Below are 17,505 nucleotides of genomic sequence, written 5' to 3'. Positions count from 1 at the left end.
ACGAACGTTTCAAACATAGCAGCGCAAGCAGGTGTCTGAACAAATGACTCTATAAATATGTATATATATGTGCACATATACATATGGACAAATTAAGCTTTTTATTTATTTGATACGGTGCCGCATCCAACACCATTGTTTGGTTGTTTATTCATTTTCATTAGGACGAAAAGAATATAGCTTTTTTTTTTTTTTTTCTTCTTTTCTTTTTCTCCCTAAGCTGAGAAGCAGGGCAGCAAGCAAACCAATTTGAAAAAACATAATGTTAAAAGGTTGAAGAAAAAAAAAAAAAAAAAAAAAAAAAAAAAAATTAATGTTAAACAGAAATAGTCAGTTGAACTAGCCAGAATGACTTTTATATTAATAAACTTAGCAAAATATTATGTACAGGGGAATATAAGAAGTATTCGCGTCTTAATTTTTTTTTTTTTTTTTTTTTTTTTGTTGTTGTTCAGGCAAAAATGTAAACAGAATAGCTGTCCAAGAAATAACCCCCACATAACACGAACAGCTACCAATGTAGAAAAAATCTGTCCTTTTTAAGCTAATAACTGTAACTACAGTTATGCTCACATGTTATAAACCAGAATTGGAGATTAGGAAAAAGACAAGGGACAACTCACACCTTTTTAGCTGTATGGTTAGCTAGCTATTTGGAAAAAAAAAAAAAAAATACAACATTAAGACAACTTTGATTTAAAAATAAACTTTTAAAGCTATAGTTATTATTGTTTTAATTTTATTTATTAATTTGCTTATTAACTTTCCCATTTTCATATTTTTTTCTGCAAAAGTTTATAAATTGTACAATTTCTAATTTTATATTTCTCCATTAATACAAGTTTCTTATGCCTAATATAGCAGTGCATATTCTTCGTATTTTTTCCCCGTTTTTCTCGTATTTTTCATCTCCCATTTTTTCCCGTTCATCCTCTTTTGTTTTGTTAACCCATTTTTTGTTTGACCCCATTTTAAACGTGTGTCTTTTTTTTAAGCTTTTCACCCTTTCAAGACCACACAAAACGGACTTTCACATATACCTGCTTCTTCCAACGCAGCTTTAAATATCTATTTTTTCCGAATTTGTTTCTCTACTTGAAATATCTTTCATTCTTCATGTTTTCCTAGTTCTTCTTCATTGCATGATACATTTTTTCAAGATTAATTTTTCTTCCCCTTTTTAAGTGTAAATGTAAAAAAGTACGTCACATTTAACCTTTAAAAAAAAATAAAGTGAAGGACAAATGAACAAGTCTATTCTGTTAATAGCTTCCTACTTCTTCCTTGTTGTTCATCTTGCCGCGGCGATAACACAGCGTAGCCAAGATGTATCTTCTCACGAGTATGTCCACTTGACAGATGATGGCCATGGCGTAAAAAAGGCCACCCTCGATAATGATATACCTGAGGGGGAAATATTAACGAAAAAACAGTCTCTTCTTCAATATAACACATTAGCAGCAGGATCACCACCACAACCATGTGTGGGTGACGACTGCTTTTGTCAGAATTTTTACGACTTGACTTTGATTATCGATGAATCAGGAAGCATAGGAACTAAAAATTGGAAAAATCATGTTATCCCATTTACAGATAAAATTATAAAGGACTTACATATTAGCGAAAATGAAGTCCACGTAGGAATATTGTTATTTTCCAACATCAACAGACACTACGTCACCTTTGATGAAGACGAAAGCTATAAGAAGGATAAGCTTCTGAAAAAAGTAGACGAGCTAAAAAAAGAATATGGTGCTGGAGCTGGAACAAGAATTATTTCAGCTTTGAATTACGCATTGGAGAAGTACATTCACCATAAGAAAGGGAGACCCAATGCCCCCAAAGTAACCATACTTTTTACTGACGGAAATGACACAACCCCAGGCAGCGCTACTAAGCTCCCTCAAATGGGATTAACGTACAGAAAAGAAAAAGTGAAATTGTTAGTTCTTGGTGTTGCAGAAGCGAAAGATTATAATTTAAGAGCAATAGTTGGCTGTGCAGGAAATAATGCCCCTTGTCCATATGCCATGAAGGCGGAATGGGAAACTATAAATCATATAACGAAAAAGTTAACGGATAAAATATGTCACACGGAGGACAAAGACAAGGACATCATCAATACTACTCCCCCCCCACAGCAAAATACCTGCCAAGGAAATAACTGTTTGTGTGAGGATTACTACGACTTAACATTAATCTTAGATGAATCCGGAAGTATTACCCTGACGAAGTGGAGAATGGACGTTGTCCCCTTTGCAGAAAAAGTAGTAAGTAATTTAAACATAAGCAAAGACAAAATACACTTAGGCATTATGCGTTTTGCCGTTCAGGTAAAAGAAGATGTTAGTTACGGACAGGAGACGAGATATAACAAAAATGCCCTAATAAATGTAGTTAAAGGATTGAAAGACAAGTATGGGTGGGGACAAGGAACCCGCCTTGTCGATGCCTTAGAGCACTCGCTCAAAAATTTCACCAAACATCCAAACAGTAGGCCCAACGCACCTAAAGTGACAATTTTATTCACGGATGGCAATGAAAATTACAGATGGACCTGGGACGTACGCAATATAGGATTGAAATATAGGAACGAAAACGTGAGGCTTATTGTGGTAGGGGTTTACAAAGCTACCATACATAGTCTAAAAATGTTGGCTGGCTGCAATGAGAATGAGCACTGCCCGCAGGTCATCAAGTGCGAGTGGGACGAGCTGACCAGTATAACGGATGTGATCACGGATAAGATATGCGACATAGATGCGGGGGAGAATGGGGGGTTACCAAACGGTTCGGAAAAACCAGTCTCCGGAGGCATGCCCAAACCAGACAAGCAACACCCGACCTACGCAGACTGGGAAGACTCTTACTGCAAAAACTACTACGACCTAACCCTAATTTTGGACGAATCGGCAAGTATAGGACATTTCAGATGGAGCCACGAAGTCGTTCCGTTTGCGACACAAATAGTAAAATTATTACACGTGGGTTATGACTCAGTGCACTTAGGCCTCTTACTCTTTTCTGACTCAAGAAGAGATATTGTGAAATTTTCCGACGCAACCAGATATGACAAATCGTTCCTTCTGCAAAGGATAGAGAGCTTAAAAGATGATTACAAAAAAGGGAAGAAAACCTTCATTGTGGAAGCCTTGGAATATGCATTAGTGAATTATACAAAAGGTTCAAGTAGAGATAAGGCCCCCAAGGTAACCATGATCTTTACAGATGGTAATGACTCCAGCGAGTCAGATGAGACATTATATAAGACAGGTTTGTTGTATAGGCGAGAAAAAGTGAAGTTATTAGTGTTGGGCGTTTCTATGGCTGATGAGAACAAACTACGACTACTAGTGGGCTGCAAGCAAAATACAAATTGTCCATTTGTGATTAAGGCCCAGTGGGGACAATTGCCCAAGGCGTCAGAAGAATTCGTAAGAAGGATATGCAGCTCTGGTCCTGTAATACCTCCTGAGGTTGGAGGAAGCGAACCACCACAACGACCACCTCAGGTGGATATTCCGATTGACCCAGAACTAGTTCTTCCCCCATGCGATGGAGATGAGTGTCTTTGTCAAAGCATGTACGATTTGACTTTAATTCTGGACGAATCAGCCAGCATAGGAAGTTCTAATTGGAAAAAGCAAGTGTACCCCTTTGTGGAGAAGCTTGTAAATCATTTAGAAATTTCGGAGAGAAAAATCCATGTGGGAATTATGCTATTCGCTAAAGATATGCGAGATTTTGTGAAGTTTTCCCAGAAGGAGAGTTATGAGAAGGACGCTTTAATGAGCAAAATCCCAGAGTTGAAAAGTACATATAAGGCTGGGGCACGTACTTACATAGTGCAGTCTCTAGAGTATGCCCTAGAGCATTATACAAAGGGGCCAAGCAGCAGGGATCATTTACCCAAGGTAACCATCTTGTTTACAGACGGGAATAACAGCAATCCTGGAGATGAACTTTTGTCCGGTGCCAGTTCCCTATATAAGAAAGAGAACGTGAAGCTGTTGGTGCTTGGTGTTGGCGCTGCAAGTATGCCTAAGTTGAGACTACTGGGAGGATGTCACAAAACAGAGGGGAATTGTCCCACCGCTATAAAGACGGAATGGGACAGTCTCAAAGATATATCAAAGGGGATGGTAGATAAGATATGCAACACAGATACGGAGATAACTCCACCACCCCCATCCACAGGAGGGGGCGAAGGTGATGGTGGTAGTGTTGGTGGAGGTGGTGCAGCTGTTGATGGTCCTACTCCTCCTTCATCTTCTCTACCCCCCCCAAATCTCCCATGCCAAGATGACGAATCGTGTGCAGAATGTGACGACGACGTATGCAATAATGATCCTGCCTGTAAAAAAGTTTTCGACATCGCAATCGTGCTAGATCAATCTCGTAGCATCACGAGTGATCAGTGGAAGAAGTACGTGAGACCTTTCTCAATTAATATCATAAAGTCGAATTACTTGGCAAAGAATCGGACTCATGTGACTCTGGTGAAGATGAGAAGGACAGCGACGGTGCTATGGGAATTGGGAAGGAAAGCTAGCTACAAGAAAAACCAAATGATTAAGACGGTGAGCAGCTTGGCCAAATCATCTTCCACTAGGAAAGATATCGCCAGAAATTTGAAATACCTGCGGGAGAAGGTATTCAGCAAGAAGACATCTCCTTCTCCCTCGAACACAAGGAGGAAGCTCATCATTATGTTAGTGGAGGGGAAGTCCGACACCGATTTGAATGAGCTGCGAAGAGAAGTAGCACTGCTCAAAGTGAACAACATCGACATGTTTGTTTATGCCATAGATAACATCAATGATCAGGAGTACAAAATACTTGGGGATTGTGAAAACACTCCATCTGGGCTTTGTAAAAACGCTGTGAAGGTAACCTGGGATAATTTATTATCATCTGAGGAGATACATAGCAACTACATATGTAACAAGTACCCTGCAGATGCTGAATGTACAGAATGGGGTGACTGGAGCCCATGCCCAGATAGTAACTCCTCCTCCACGTGTAAAAACATGGCCGTTAGTAAAAGGGAGAGAAAGGGACCGCCATATACATTAAAGGAGGAAGAATACATAGATGACGAACATCACATGCATGGAAGCTCGTGCACAGAATTGAACTCCATTGAATATAGATCTTGTCCTGTTACCGAGGGGTGCAACGATGTATGCGGCGATTTTGGTGAGTGGAGCCAGTGCAGCACGACCTGCGGGGATGGAATAAGGGTGAGGCATCGCGCGGGAGCAGCAGAAAAAGTATCTGGAAGAGTAGCCGGAAGAGCAGCCGGTGAATCCTCACTGGCAGCCAGAGCCTCTTTCAAAGATGACCAAGGCGATTCGTGTGATCTGTTCAACGCGACCGAGGTCGAACCGTGCAATGTCCAGGATTGTGGTTCTTCTGAAATATGCGAGGATATTGGGGAATGGGGCGAATGGTCCCCATGTTCCAAGACGTGTGGATACTCCACGAGAAGGAGAACCTTCGTCATTTTGCCAGAAGATATGAAAGAGTACGCTCATTGTTCGACGTTCGAAAAGTCTGAAACGGAGGTGTGTTCGGTTCCCGCGTGTGAAGATGAGAAGTGCTTCGAGTGGGAGGAGTGGACTGAGTGGTCGGCGCCGTGTGGACCCCGAAAGAGGGTGCAGCGAGCCCGTCTCTTCTCTAAGGGTAACAGTGGTAGAAGCAGCGGCGGAGCGGCTCGCGTCTATCCGAACCCAGACATCCAGACGGATGATTGCAAAGCTTACTATGAGAACAAAGTTGAGCATGATGACGGATCCAACGGAGTCCCTTGTACGGACAATCCTTGCGGCAGCTGGTCGGAATGGTCCGAGTGCGACCGCACGTGCAACGTCGGAATGAGGATGAGGCGATTTATTTCTAACATTACTGGTTTTGTAGGAGATGATACGGATTTATGTTTAGAATATCACAATGAGATAGAGACGGAACCATGTTTGGGTCTGCCGCTTTGCGATGATGGTGAGTGTAATGACTGGGAAACCTGGGTTGGGTGCGATGAGGAGGAACAGGTAGGATCAAAGGCAGGTGACACATTGCCATGGGGAAGATCCACATCTTGCCATGCCGAGCCGAGGAGAAGAATCCTCACGAGAACAATGCAGCTGTTACAACACAAAAAAGCGAACACGTCGAAGTTTTGTAGCGACTACAATTTATTTAGAGAAGAAGAGTGCCCAGTGGTGGGTGGCTCCTCCACTCCGTGCAACGACGCCCTGTGTAACGAGTGGGAAGATTGGGGAGAATGTTCCACGACGTGCGGCACGGACTCATTTAGAATTAGAAAGAGAAAGGAGCCCCTGGAGTTGATTCCCCCATCGGAGGATATGGACGGGAATATGGGGCTGACCTGTGAGCAGCAGAATATAAGAATAGGGGAGCGCGAAACCTGCAGTATGCCGGCGTGCTCGCCGCCATCGGGAGGAGGTAGTAGCGGAAGCGGTGGTGGAAACGGTGGTGGAAACGGTGGTGGAAACGGTAGTGGAAGCGGTAGTGGAAGCGACAGTGGAAGCGACAGTGATGGTAGTGAAGGAAGTAGCGGCATGGGGACCGGGGAGAAGGTGTCGCTGGCCGCAGGCATCATCGGGCTCGCAGCCCTTGGTGTGGGTGGGCTGACGTACGGCTACAAGACCCTGACTGGAGGAGAGGCCCCGCACAGTTCCAACATGGAATTCGAAAACGTGGAAACCGAAGGAGCAGAGGCGGAGAGGAGCAATGAAGACTTTGAAGTGATTGACGCCGACGACACCATGTGGAACTAAAGGTGATGCGGAATAAGTGCACGGACACACAAGCAATAACACACACACATACACAAGCACTTGTGTCCGTACTTTTCCATTTTAATGGCAGCACATTCGGCGAGCACATATGGACGAAATCAAGTTACACACAAATTTGGTCCATCCTGCTGCGCCATTCTTTATGTAGAACCGTTTGGCTTACTGTCCCAGGTACCTTGCTAATATACTCGCAAGGTAGGACATTTTTTTTTTTTCCCCTTTTTTCTCTCTCTGTTAATACGAAATTTGTTACATAATTTTGGCGAATAACAAGCATATAGAAAACTTAAAAAGGTCTCTTCAATTTTCGGTAATTAGTTTGCAGTTCTGCTGTCCATGCTGTATATATATATATATATATATATATATATATATATATATATATATATATATTATTAGGGGGGAGATAGTGCAATGGCATATATATGGGACACTGTGTGCACGATATGGAGGAGGCGCTTTTTATGCAGATGATGTATTTCCCTGCAGTTCTTTTGCCTTCCTTTGCACATTTGCCGGGATCGGTTCGATCCAGGAGTATTGATGCTGAAGGGCGGTTTGTAGAGAATAAAGGAGCGCTACAGATAACCCCCCACTATCGGGTTGGCACATTGCAAAAGCGAGGGGAAAGGGCCACCTGCGCAGACCTGCGTAATGTAGTAGTAGTAGCGTGCATGTGCACAGTTGATTCGTAAGGGTGCGTGTGTGTCGGGGGGAGGGGATGCGAAACAAGCTCCAGTGTGAGACGCACATAAAGGATAGAGAAACATAAAAATAAAGCAGCCCATGTAGATGCAGGTATAGTCCTCTGTCCCCATAACATCTTCTTAGGAGAACACTTCACTCAACAAAAATGAGAAGAAAAAAACATGTGTCCATTGTTTAATAGGATTTAATACGTAGGGACTTTATTTATTATTTTATTTTATTTTTTCCGCAAAATGATTCTGTGCAAATGGTGAAAAAAGGTGCATGCTTTTTATTCAGACAAAAGGGCTAAGTGCCGATTTAAAAAAAAAAAAAATTGTTCTCTCAGCTATGTTGGGAGGATGCCAGGGTAAGCGCTTCAGTTTTATTCCGTTAATCACTGGCTTTGTAAATTAAGTCCTCTCCTTGGCGTCATTCCTTGGTTCCATTTGTTGGTTCATCTCTTGGCGTCGTTTCTCAGAATCCATTAACCCCTCTGGGATTACATGCACACAAGTACGAATACACTTACGCGCCAGTGGAATGTCTAGACAGGTCTGGAACAAAAATGGATCATCATCATTGTGTGCAGTGTAGCAATTTTATGAAGGAGAAAAAAAAGGATGGAAGGAGTTCCCATTTGGAAAAGCTCCCTATCGATGTTAACGGTGAGAAGTTCCGCCAGGATTTTAAGGGTTACTTGAGGAATGTGAACCAATCCTTTCTGCACTCGCGCCATGAAGTGTTTTCCGCATGTAACTGGAGCAATTTGAAAAGGGTAAGCATTGTCAAGCGGAAGAGGAAAAACTTGAGCGGAGAAAAGACCCATGAAATGAGGAAGTATTCCAACACTTTGGCAAACCTTTACTTAATGCAGGTCCTAGCCGATTACGGGTCCAGCGATGTTGTAAAATCGTTCAATGCGAGATTGGCTTGTGCACGCAGGTACTTCTGAAAAAAAAAGGCAACGGAAATTGCTCCACTTGGCCACTTCACTACACTGATTTGTTATTTTATTTATTATTTTATTTTATTATTTTATTTATTTATTTTTTTCTTTTGCACACTCTACATTTCACCCATGTGATTCTCATCGCAGTTTTAGGCTGGAGTTGACAGAGAGTTATAAGATGCACAAGGAGGATCAGTACATGGTATCAATTTTACAATTCAAAAAAAAAAAAAAAAAAAAAGGCATACATTTGCTTGGATGATAAATTTGTGTGCAATTCGTTTTTTCGATTTGACTAATCTTTGGAGTGTTGGAGTGGAAATGAAATCAGCATCACATCGGGGCGCTTCGTTTTTAGGAAAGCACTTTGGAGAGGGAGAATCACATAAGACAGAGAAAATTAAAAGAGAGGTAACTACATTAGTAGCCAATTCTTCTCGTGAAACGTCTCTTTCTTTTTTTTTTTTTTTTCTCCACTATGTTTGGCATGCATTTTCTCCTTATTGATTGTTTTTCCCCCTCCCTTTGCCCCTTCATGCGTGTAAACAAATTTAGGCATTACGAGCAGATGGAGAAGCAGATGTTTGTGCGGAACCAGAGGGAATATAGGGACTTGGAAAGGAAAGAGCTGGTAATTAGGCGGTGAGCTGAACCCGTATACATTGCGCTACTTCCATTTGAGTAATTTCCATTTGGGTTGCTTGAATTTTTCCTTTCCACTTTGCAGCAAAACAAGCACGAAGCGGAGAAACAAAAAATGCAGGACTTGGTGAAGAGCATGATCCACGCCGCGTTCAAGATGGAGCAAATGGAAACCACCTACGGAGATTCCTATTTTTACAATACTTTGTTTTCCTTGGAGAAATCTTTTTTCATGAGGCAAATAAAAAATATGAGTGAGCTTGCCCAAAACAACACCCGCATGAATGAGCTAACAGCGGCGAGCACACCAATGGGCGTTTTTGAAGAAGGGGGAAAAAAAGAGGGAAAAAAAGGGGAGAAGGAGCAAAAAATGGAGAGAGGAACAGCTGGAGACAAGTCTACAGAATCGGTCCTTCAGGGCTCGACTAACGAGCTGAATTTTCTGAAATGCCAAGGCATCGTGGACAGTTTTTTCCACTTGGATCTGCGAAACGTTTCAGGTTCGCACAGGGTGACACCTCCATGCACATACACGTAGGCATATTCCAATTCGGCTCATTTTGTCAAAGTGGACCCTATCCCACTTTCTTATCACCATCACAACCAACAACACACACACACACACAGCAGGAACAAAACTCAGCACAGGAAAACGTGCATACTCGCACATGTTGGCATATTTAGCTAACCAAGGAGAAATGTCTGGAGTGAACAGGAAAGAACTCCATTCAGAACATCCGAACATACGTTATGGAAAGCGCTACTCCAATTATAGAGAAAAAATGTTAGAGGGTCTTCCACAGGTCGATTGGAATTATGTAAAGGAGAAAATGGTAAGAAAACTTTTAACAAGGAACAGGGTAATTTGTATGCACATATTTGCTCTGGCATTTTTTTTTTTTTTTTTTTTTTTTTTTTTTTTTTTCGCCCTCTTCTTCGCTCATGCATATTCAATATTCTTCCTCAGGGGGATAAACATTTTTCCATTTTGCCAATGGACATTGTTGAAGAAAGTTAAATTTTAAGATACCCCCCCCCAAATAAATGTGTCTTCCTTTTAAACCATGTGATGTTGTAACCTCACCAAACAGGGCTGACGTGTGTACCCTACTGCAGATGAATGTAGCGATATCACATTACCACAATGGTCTTTTTCTTTCATTTCCTCCCCCCAAAAATTAGAAGTTAAAGAATTGCCCCTATTGAAAAGTTTACTTTTGAAATTGTTTAAAAAAAGGTTCGTTGGAAGGCACATGAAGAGAAATACCTTCCCCTTCTCTCTTCAGTTGTTTTCAATTAGATGAGAAATATGCTTATACATATATTCAAATGTATTATATTCATTTTTTTCTTTTTCTACATTTCCAGCCCAAGGGAGAGTTATTTCTGGGGGAAGTACAAATTGCCCCTAAAAATTGCAATAACGGGAAAAATCAAAAAAGGTCGGCCAAAAGAATGGATTCAATTTGGCACACACGAAAATGGAGAGAAGTATATAACGCACATACAGATGGGGAGAGATAACTATAGGTGGTCTTCTGAAGATAGTGTTATGGTAAGCAGAGGTTCCATTTCACATGCGTCATTTGGTACACCTCTGATCCTGTTTTGTAGACGCCGAAAGGTTAGCAGAAAAACTAAGTAGGACATTCCCCCTAAAGGTATACGATGTTGATAAAATCGAAGAGGACGTCCAAAGGATCTGTACCGGGGGGAGTAATCACGATGGTAAGTGTATCCGGTGTGGGGTGTACCCAAGAGGATGAAATGAGCACAACTATAATTACCAAAACAAATTTGGCGCACAGTTGGTTTCTCCAACTGATTAATAACACCACCATAGCACATTAATACACGACATCACGAGAAAATACAGACCCAAGCGAGGAGATAACTACACACACACAAAAGAACAAACAGAGAATCGCCAGGAAGATAAAAAGGATTGCTCAAACATTAAGAAAAAAGAATTATGAAGAAAAAAACAGGGACAGTCTCTACGCCGATTTGTTGTACTACATCATAAAGTACGACTACGACCTCTTTCATGTGAGCAAAAGGGGAAGGAAGAGAAAAGGTTTAGTGGAAGTCTCCCCAAACGAAGAAACAGAAAACTCAAAAAGGAAAAAGTATAGAGGATACATCATTATCAACTTTTTTTATTCTTTAAAACAGTACGTCCTGTTTGAACTCAAAGCGAAGAAGTTTTTTATTTACAACGATTTCTTACATGAACATGTTCATAATTTAAAAAGGAGGAAAATACCACGTGAGCATAACGTACCCCATATAAATCAACCGGAGCTGGAAAGAAAAAAAGGAGACTCAAAGAAAGGAGTGAATTATGCTTGTAGAAAAACATCACCAAAGGAAAAGAACAAACATAGTGGTGAAAAAAAACAAAATGGTAAAGTCGGCACAGAGGTGAGTACCCTCCCCAATGATAGCGATGTACAGAAGGAAGAAGAAGCCACAACAGAACAGATTCGAACTCACCACATGGAAAAAGAAAACATTTTATTCTTCTCCAACTTTATTTGCAACATTGATGATTCGAATAGCGTCAAGGGAAGGCACCACTTTTCCGGGGCGACAGATTTACACTTCCATGTCGATAGGAGCAATAAGGAGATGAATAGAATTCTATTTGGGCGTATCACCAAGGGTGAAGAAATAGACAAGGCTGTTCGTGAAGAGATAGACAAGGCTGTTCGTGAAGAGAACAAGAGTGGATACATGGATGGAAGCTTCTCTCCAAAGATAAGTCCTGTATTCGTAAAACTGAAAAGAATCAACACTGCTACTGGGTTCAGAAGGGAAAGCGACACAGAAATTGGAAACTCACAAAGTGTTAAAAAGAGAAAAAAACATACAATGAAGTGCAGAATTGTAAGTGCAAAAAAGGTTAGTAAAAAGGGAAAAGACGAAAAAGATACCAAGTGCATCTATTCGGATAATCAAACTGTCGATCCTGATGAGGAAAAATTCCGCTCCAACTTACATTTAATGAGAGGCATTTTCCAGATGGATCGAAACTGCCAAGAGGTAGAGGCATTCCTAAAAGCCTACGAGGGGGGGTCCACATATCCACGGTTTAATCTGCTGAGGAGGCACCAGTACAAGTCGGTGTGTCTTTTGGTTTCGAAGATTTTGCACAGTGGGCGGGGAAGACAGATGAGAATGCGAAGAGGAGGGGAAGTGAGTGACTTCGGGGGTGGAATAAGTGAAGAAGATGCCAAAATGGACAGCAACTTTGGTACTAAAAGAGGCTCCCATCCCGGAGGAGACCCCATCCCTCGCAGAATTGATAGTCACATGGCCACCTACTTCAAACTGCGCTACTGTAACATCATCAAGGAGTACGTATGCCACCTGTTCAATCTCTTCGTATGGAAAGAAAATCTAAAAAAAAACGTAGAACAAACCATCCAACACATACATAGAAATATGCACATGTTCACAGATAACGTAAACTTTGAATCCATTAACGAAATAATCCAATCTTACAACCGGTTGAGAGCATCTGGCATCAAAAACAAAAAAGTGGAGCTAGTGCTGTGTAAGGAAATAAACACCATTATGATAAAAACATGGCTACACATCTTGAAGGGGAAAAATGATTCCAGACAAAAGGAGAAAGTGTGCATACAAAAATGGATAGACATGCAGATGTTCCTCTTGATCTTTTTCTCCTTCTACTTGATCAGCATAGAACATGAGTTGTATCTTAAGATGTCTCATTTTGTAAATGAAATGGTATATTGCCTGCTGAGTCAGGAGGAGGGGTCGGCATCCAAAAATGAGAAAGAGAAACATTTTCTCATTTTTAATTATTTTCCGAAAAGTAAAAAAGATTTTTATACATTCGAGGGAGACAATTATCACTTCCCGTTTGTGCAAAATGTTCGGGAGGATGTTCGCAAATTTTTAACGGAGCATTTGAACGGAAGAAGTTCGAACAAGGCACGAAGTGATGAGTCCAGTGACCACGACAGTCTCTTCCACACAGAACACGAAAAAAATATCTTCCGTTTGGCTAAAGAGTTCCATTTCTTAAGCACCTGCAAATTTGTTTACAAATTTAATTGCCTTCTCAACGAAACGGTGTCTACTCTCAGAGCGTACTTTTTCATTTTTCACGACCTTAAAAATTACGTAAACGATTTCATCACCTTGCACTACTTCATAATCTACAAACAGGTGAACCTCGCTTGCGCACGCGTAAAGAGGGCCATCGAAAGTGATAGGCATATCAATTTTTTCTACGCAGGAAGGATTCGAAAAAGAAAAGAAAAAAGACGCCTTCGGGATGGGAATGGAAAAAGGAGCGAATGGAAGAAACCCTCGTCTGGCTTGGTCCAACCTAGGAAGGGGGACACCTCGGTGAACACTGCATGCAAATCTTCCAGGAGGAGAAGAAGAAAAAAAAAATGCAATATTAAAAATGAGGAGCATCCCTTTTTTAACATCACCGAAATGAAACAGTCTTTCAGAAATAACATAACTTTTACTTTTTTAAAAAATATTAGGAGTTACATCTTTCTTGAACACCACTCCGTTATTATATCCAGAGGGGATCTGCAAAATGCTATCACGAAGAGTCTCCTTTTTGTAAAAGATAAAACAGAACAAGTGAATATTTCCACCTTTATTGGTGGTACTATGCTAGACGCCTACTTCAAAGAGCGCAGTGTATCTCCCCAGCCGTTCCTTCTACGAGAAAGTCGGAAAAATTATGATAATGATTCTCCGTCATGTGTCTTTCCTGATACGGAAGGAAAACAGAACAGATATGTTTTTTTTCCAGACTTTTTTTTCTTTCTTCTTTTTTTTTTCTTCAAAAAGGAGGGCCATCATAATTATATTCACAAGGTAATCTCTTCATCTGCGTCTTCCCCCTGTGGCGCGTTTTCTCTTTGGCACGGCGAACTGTTGAACAGGGTACTTTTACTCACCACTCCTATCCCCCCCCCCTATCGCTATGACCAGATTTTCCAGAATTATTTTAACGTCTTGGAGGAGAAGATGACATCCAAGGGAGAACTCAGTGGGAGCAAAAGGCTGGAGGTGCTGAGGGGATGCCTTCCCCTTTGGACAAGCTTGACTGATGTGGACAGCCCGCATAAGGGAGGTAGTTTGATTGAACAGGGGGTGACAGGTCGGGCCGAAAAGAGTGAAGAGAAATATGACTCGGAAGACGCCAAGAATATTTTCTCAGAGGATGCAGCTAAACACTCAGCTAGCCAAAATTGCGCAGAAAAAGATCACCTGAACAACACACAAAAAAAAAAAAAAAAATTCGAAGAAAGCATAGACTATTTCACATTTGAACAATTTGCCGCCTTGGGATTATTTGATTTCGCGAAGGACACACAAAAAAAACTCACAAAGGAAGAAAGAAAAAAGGAAAACTACGAAATTCATCTGCTGAATAAATTTGTTTTTAATTTTTTATATTCGCTTAGTTTATTTCCTAATTTTTACGAACATGTCAAAATTTATGTAAGAAAATATTTGTTGAAAAAAAATACAGAAATGGTCTCCTCTTTTGAAAAGTGTGTGATGGAGAGAATGAAAAGTACAGAGGGGAGGGGGGGGTCTGTCCACATCGCCCCTGCGCAGACATGGGGGAAGGAAATACAACATTTGAGAAAGGGGCAAGACAATTCTACGACGCTGTTTAATACAAAAAAAAAAAAGGTAAGGTTTGGTGTGGCCGCTCATGCAGTCGCGTTGGCACAGGAGTGCCGATGTGCTGACGAGCACGCACGCAACTAAACGTTGGCGCCTCCCTTTTCACTCGTTCACAGGTGCGGGTAAAGGAAATACTCATTTTTTTTCACACCAGCTATCAGTATGATAGTTAAAAAAAAGGAGTGAAATAACAACTTTGACGCAACTTCGACGAAACTTCAACGAAACTTCAACGATGCTAGTAAGACAACTGCTCGCCATTCGGGAAGAATTAAATTCGATAATGCTCCCGTAATGGAAAGTGATTTAAAAAAAAAAAAAAAAAAGGGGGGGGAAATGGGGCCAGGAGTTCACCAAGGGGTGTGCCTATTTTCCCAATGTACATTGCGCAGGCAAACCCCCTTTGTTCTGTCCACAGCTTCGTTGCCAAGGTAACATTTTACACCACACAGGCAAGGCCAAAAACAGTGAATATCCGACTTGGTTATCCTTCAACCCTGAAGAAGGATCCCTAAAACAACGTTTCGTCAAAATTAAAAAAAATGGTAGACTCCAACACACGCTGATCATACTTGTTAAAAAAAAGTTCGATAAAGTTCTGGAACTTTTTTACGTATGTGGATTTCTGGAACAAGTCCTTCAGGTAATCTAGAAAGGCAAATTTGGACTCACTTTTTAACTTTTCACTTTTTCCTAAAATTTCCATTGTACTTTGATCGTTTGTAGCGGCCTTCTCCTGGTCTTGCATATTTTCACCACTGTGGTGCTGAACCGTTTTTTCCTCCCCGCCAAAATTGCTAACATTGGTAAAATTTTGGTGAGTCGTTTCTCCTCTTTGACCAACCGGGTAGATGCTGGGTAGATCTCTGTTCAGGACATTCCCACTGAGGAAGATCCCCTTGCGTCGGCTGTTGTGAATTCCTTCATCGTGACTCTCCCTTGACATTGCACTGTAGGTAGCATCTCCCACATCATCGTAACTTCTATTATTAATCTGGGCTTCCTGCTTATCATGCACACTCTCCATGTTACTACCTTGGCAATCAAACTCCTTTCTTTTGCTTTCCTCCATCTGTGCTTCATTGGGATATAACGTTTGAAATAACTTGTTCATATTTTGTTTTATCTTGGTGGCATGTCTTTCCTTTCTGGGGTTGTAACCCTCATGAGCGTTTTGGCTAATCCCCTTCAAATAGCTTCCCTTTCTTTCCTTGTTTAGCATGGGCGTAAAAAAGATGTTCCCATCATCTTCTGTATTCTTGGACTGGCTAAATGAGTAAGCAGCTGTGCACTGGATGAAAAGTGCCAAGTAAAGGAACATTCTTAAAGCAGAATTATCACCCATCATTTTGAAGCTCGACTGGGATATGTGCCTTCTGCGCTGGGATGCCAATTCACATGAATGGGAGGGGGGGAGAGGAGGTCCAACTGGTAGTTTACGTACGGTCTGGGTGAGCCTTGATTTCAATCCCTCTGCAAGCATGTACAACTGCATACAATGGTGTTCATACACAGACGATCTTTAGCTTTAGCGCCTCGGGGGGGAAATAGAGACGCTCAAAAAAAGGCACTGTGCAGCAGAACTTGGGTTCATGCAACCTGCTTGCTCAGTAATGCTTAGAGTGATCCCTGTTCCTTTTTTTTTCTTTTTTTTTTTTTTTTTTTTTTTTTCATTCCTCACGTGCAGAGAGAGCACGTTTGAATTAATCCCTTTGGGCTTCTCCGGCTTGCCGCTTTCCACCTGGTTGACTAGTCACCAGCGCACTCGCGCAAAATCGCTGTGTTCTGTCGTTATCAGCTCAAGCCGCGACAGGCATCTACCTCAGTGGTTCATTTACACGCTTGGTTAAATAGATTAACCCAGCGGGTTGCCTTCCTTTGGTAAAAAAAAAAAAAAAAAAAAAAAAAAAAAGAGGAGGTCACGTTTTGGCTTCACTCCTTTTCTTGTGCTGGTGTAATTCGTAAAGTCACACCTCCACATGGGAACAGGGAGTTAACTTTTTTTCCTTGAGAAGGGGATAAAGTATTTCAACAAATGGGCTGCGCATGTTGGTATGTTTACCCGTAAGCCCTGCATACGTATGTATACATATGCCTTAATATGGTGTGCCTCCTTTTCGTGTGCGCCATATATATATATCTGAAGAGGGGTTCACAAAAAATTATTAATTTTTCCAACACGTTTTGCAAACTCGCCATTGGAAAATATTCCTGCGTTTGCTTGTTTGTTCGTTCGTTCCATGTTTTTTTTGTTTTGTTAGTTTGTATTTCTTCCACTTGGTCGTTCCAAAGTGGCGGGCGCGCAGTTGAACGTGCGGTGAGAGGAAGGCGGAGAGAGTGTCGCCACGAGCGGGGCGGGCTCCCTTTCGACTTCCTCTCACCGCACGTTCAATTGAGTGCATCCGGGAACGACACAAGTGCGCATGCCCCGTCAATTGGGAGTAAGCTTCCAAGAGGAAGGAGGTACTGTGAACAAACTGATGAACCCTCTTTTTTCTTCATTTCCACAAAGAGGTATGCGCTCTTTCGTTCCCCACATTTTTGTGTATCCTCTTTAAGAGGGGCATCCCTCTGAATGGCTCGCCAAAGGCGTCGTTTTGAAGTTGATAAAAATCGGAAAAAAAAAAAAAAAAAAAACAGCCAAAATAATGGAAAAAAAATAGCAAAAAAAAAAAAAAAAAAAAAAAAAAAAAAATGCCAAAAAATATG

At 41.4% G+C, this 17,505-nt stretch overlaps 3 protein-coding genes across 3 annotated transcripts; 2 read left to right on the top strand and 1 right to left on the bottom strand.

The window, feature by feature from the left end:
* Positions 1 to 1,244: 1,244 nt before the first annotated feature.
* PKNH_0826900 (circumsporozoite- and TRAP-related protein, putative) lies at positions 1,245 to 6,800 on the top strand (the record flags this gene model as incomplete). Its single annotated transcript, XM_039114006.1, has 1 exon — positions 1,245 to 6,800. One exon carries the CDS (start codon positions 1,245 to 1,247, stop codon positions 6,798 to 6,800), a length of 5,556 nt encoding a protein of 1,851 aa, XP_038969639.1.
* A 1,276-nt stretch (positions 6,801 to 8,076) lies between these two features.
* PKNH_0826800 (conserved Plasmodium protein, unknown function) lies at positions 8,077 to 14,969 on the top strand (the record flags this gene model as incomplete). Its single annotated transcript, XM_039114005.1, has 14 exons — positions 8,077 to 8,286; positions 8,386 to 8,453; positions 8,608 to 8,662; positions 8,819 to 8,871; positions 9,016 to 9,091; positions 9,188 to 9,602; positions 9,733 to 9,935; positions 10,070 to 10,115; positions 10,285 to 10,339; positions 10,471 to 10,544; positions 10,717 to 10,830; positions 10,979 to 13,974; positions 14,092 to 14,802; positions 14,913 to 14,969. The coding sequence occupies 14 exons, from the start codon at positions 8,077 to 8,079 to the stop codon at positions 14,967 to 14,969; spliced, it is 5,133 nt and encodes a 1,710-aa protein (XP_038969638.1).
* A 338-nt stretch (positions 14,970 to 15,307) lies between these two features.
* PKNH_0826700 (conserved Plasmodium protein, unknown function) lies at positions 15,308 to 16,291 on the bottom strand (the record flags this gene model as incomplete). Its single annotated transcript, XM_039114004.1, has 1 exon — positions 15,308 to 16,291. One exon carries the CDS (start codon positions 16,289 to 16,291, stop codon positions 15,308 to 15,310), a length of 984 nt encoding a protein of 327 aa, XP_038969637.1.
* Positions 16,292 to 17,505: the final 1,214 nt, after the last annotated feature.

Source organism: Plasmodium knowlesi (genome assembly GCF_000006355.2).
Source record: "Plasmodium knowlesi strain H genome assembly, chromosome: 8".
Lineage (NCBI taxonomy): Eukaryota > Apicomplexa > Aconoidasida > Haemosporida > Plasmodiidae > Plasmodium > Plasmodium knowlesi.
This window is presented reverse-complemented; position numbering and strand designations above follow the sequence as displayed.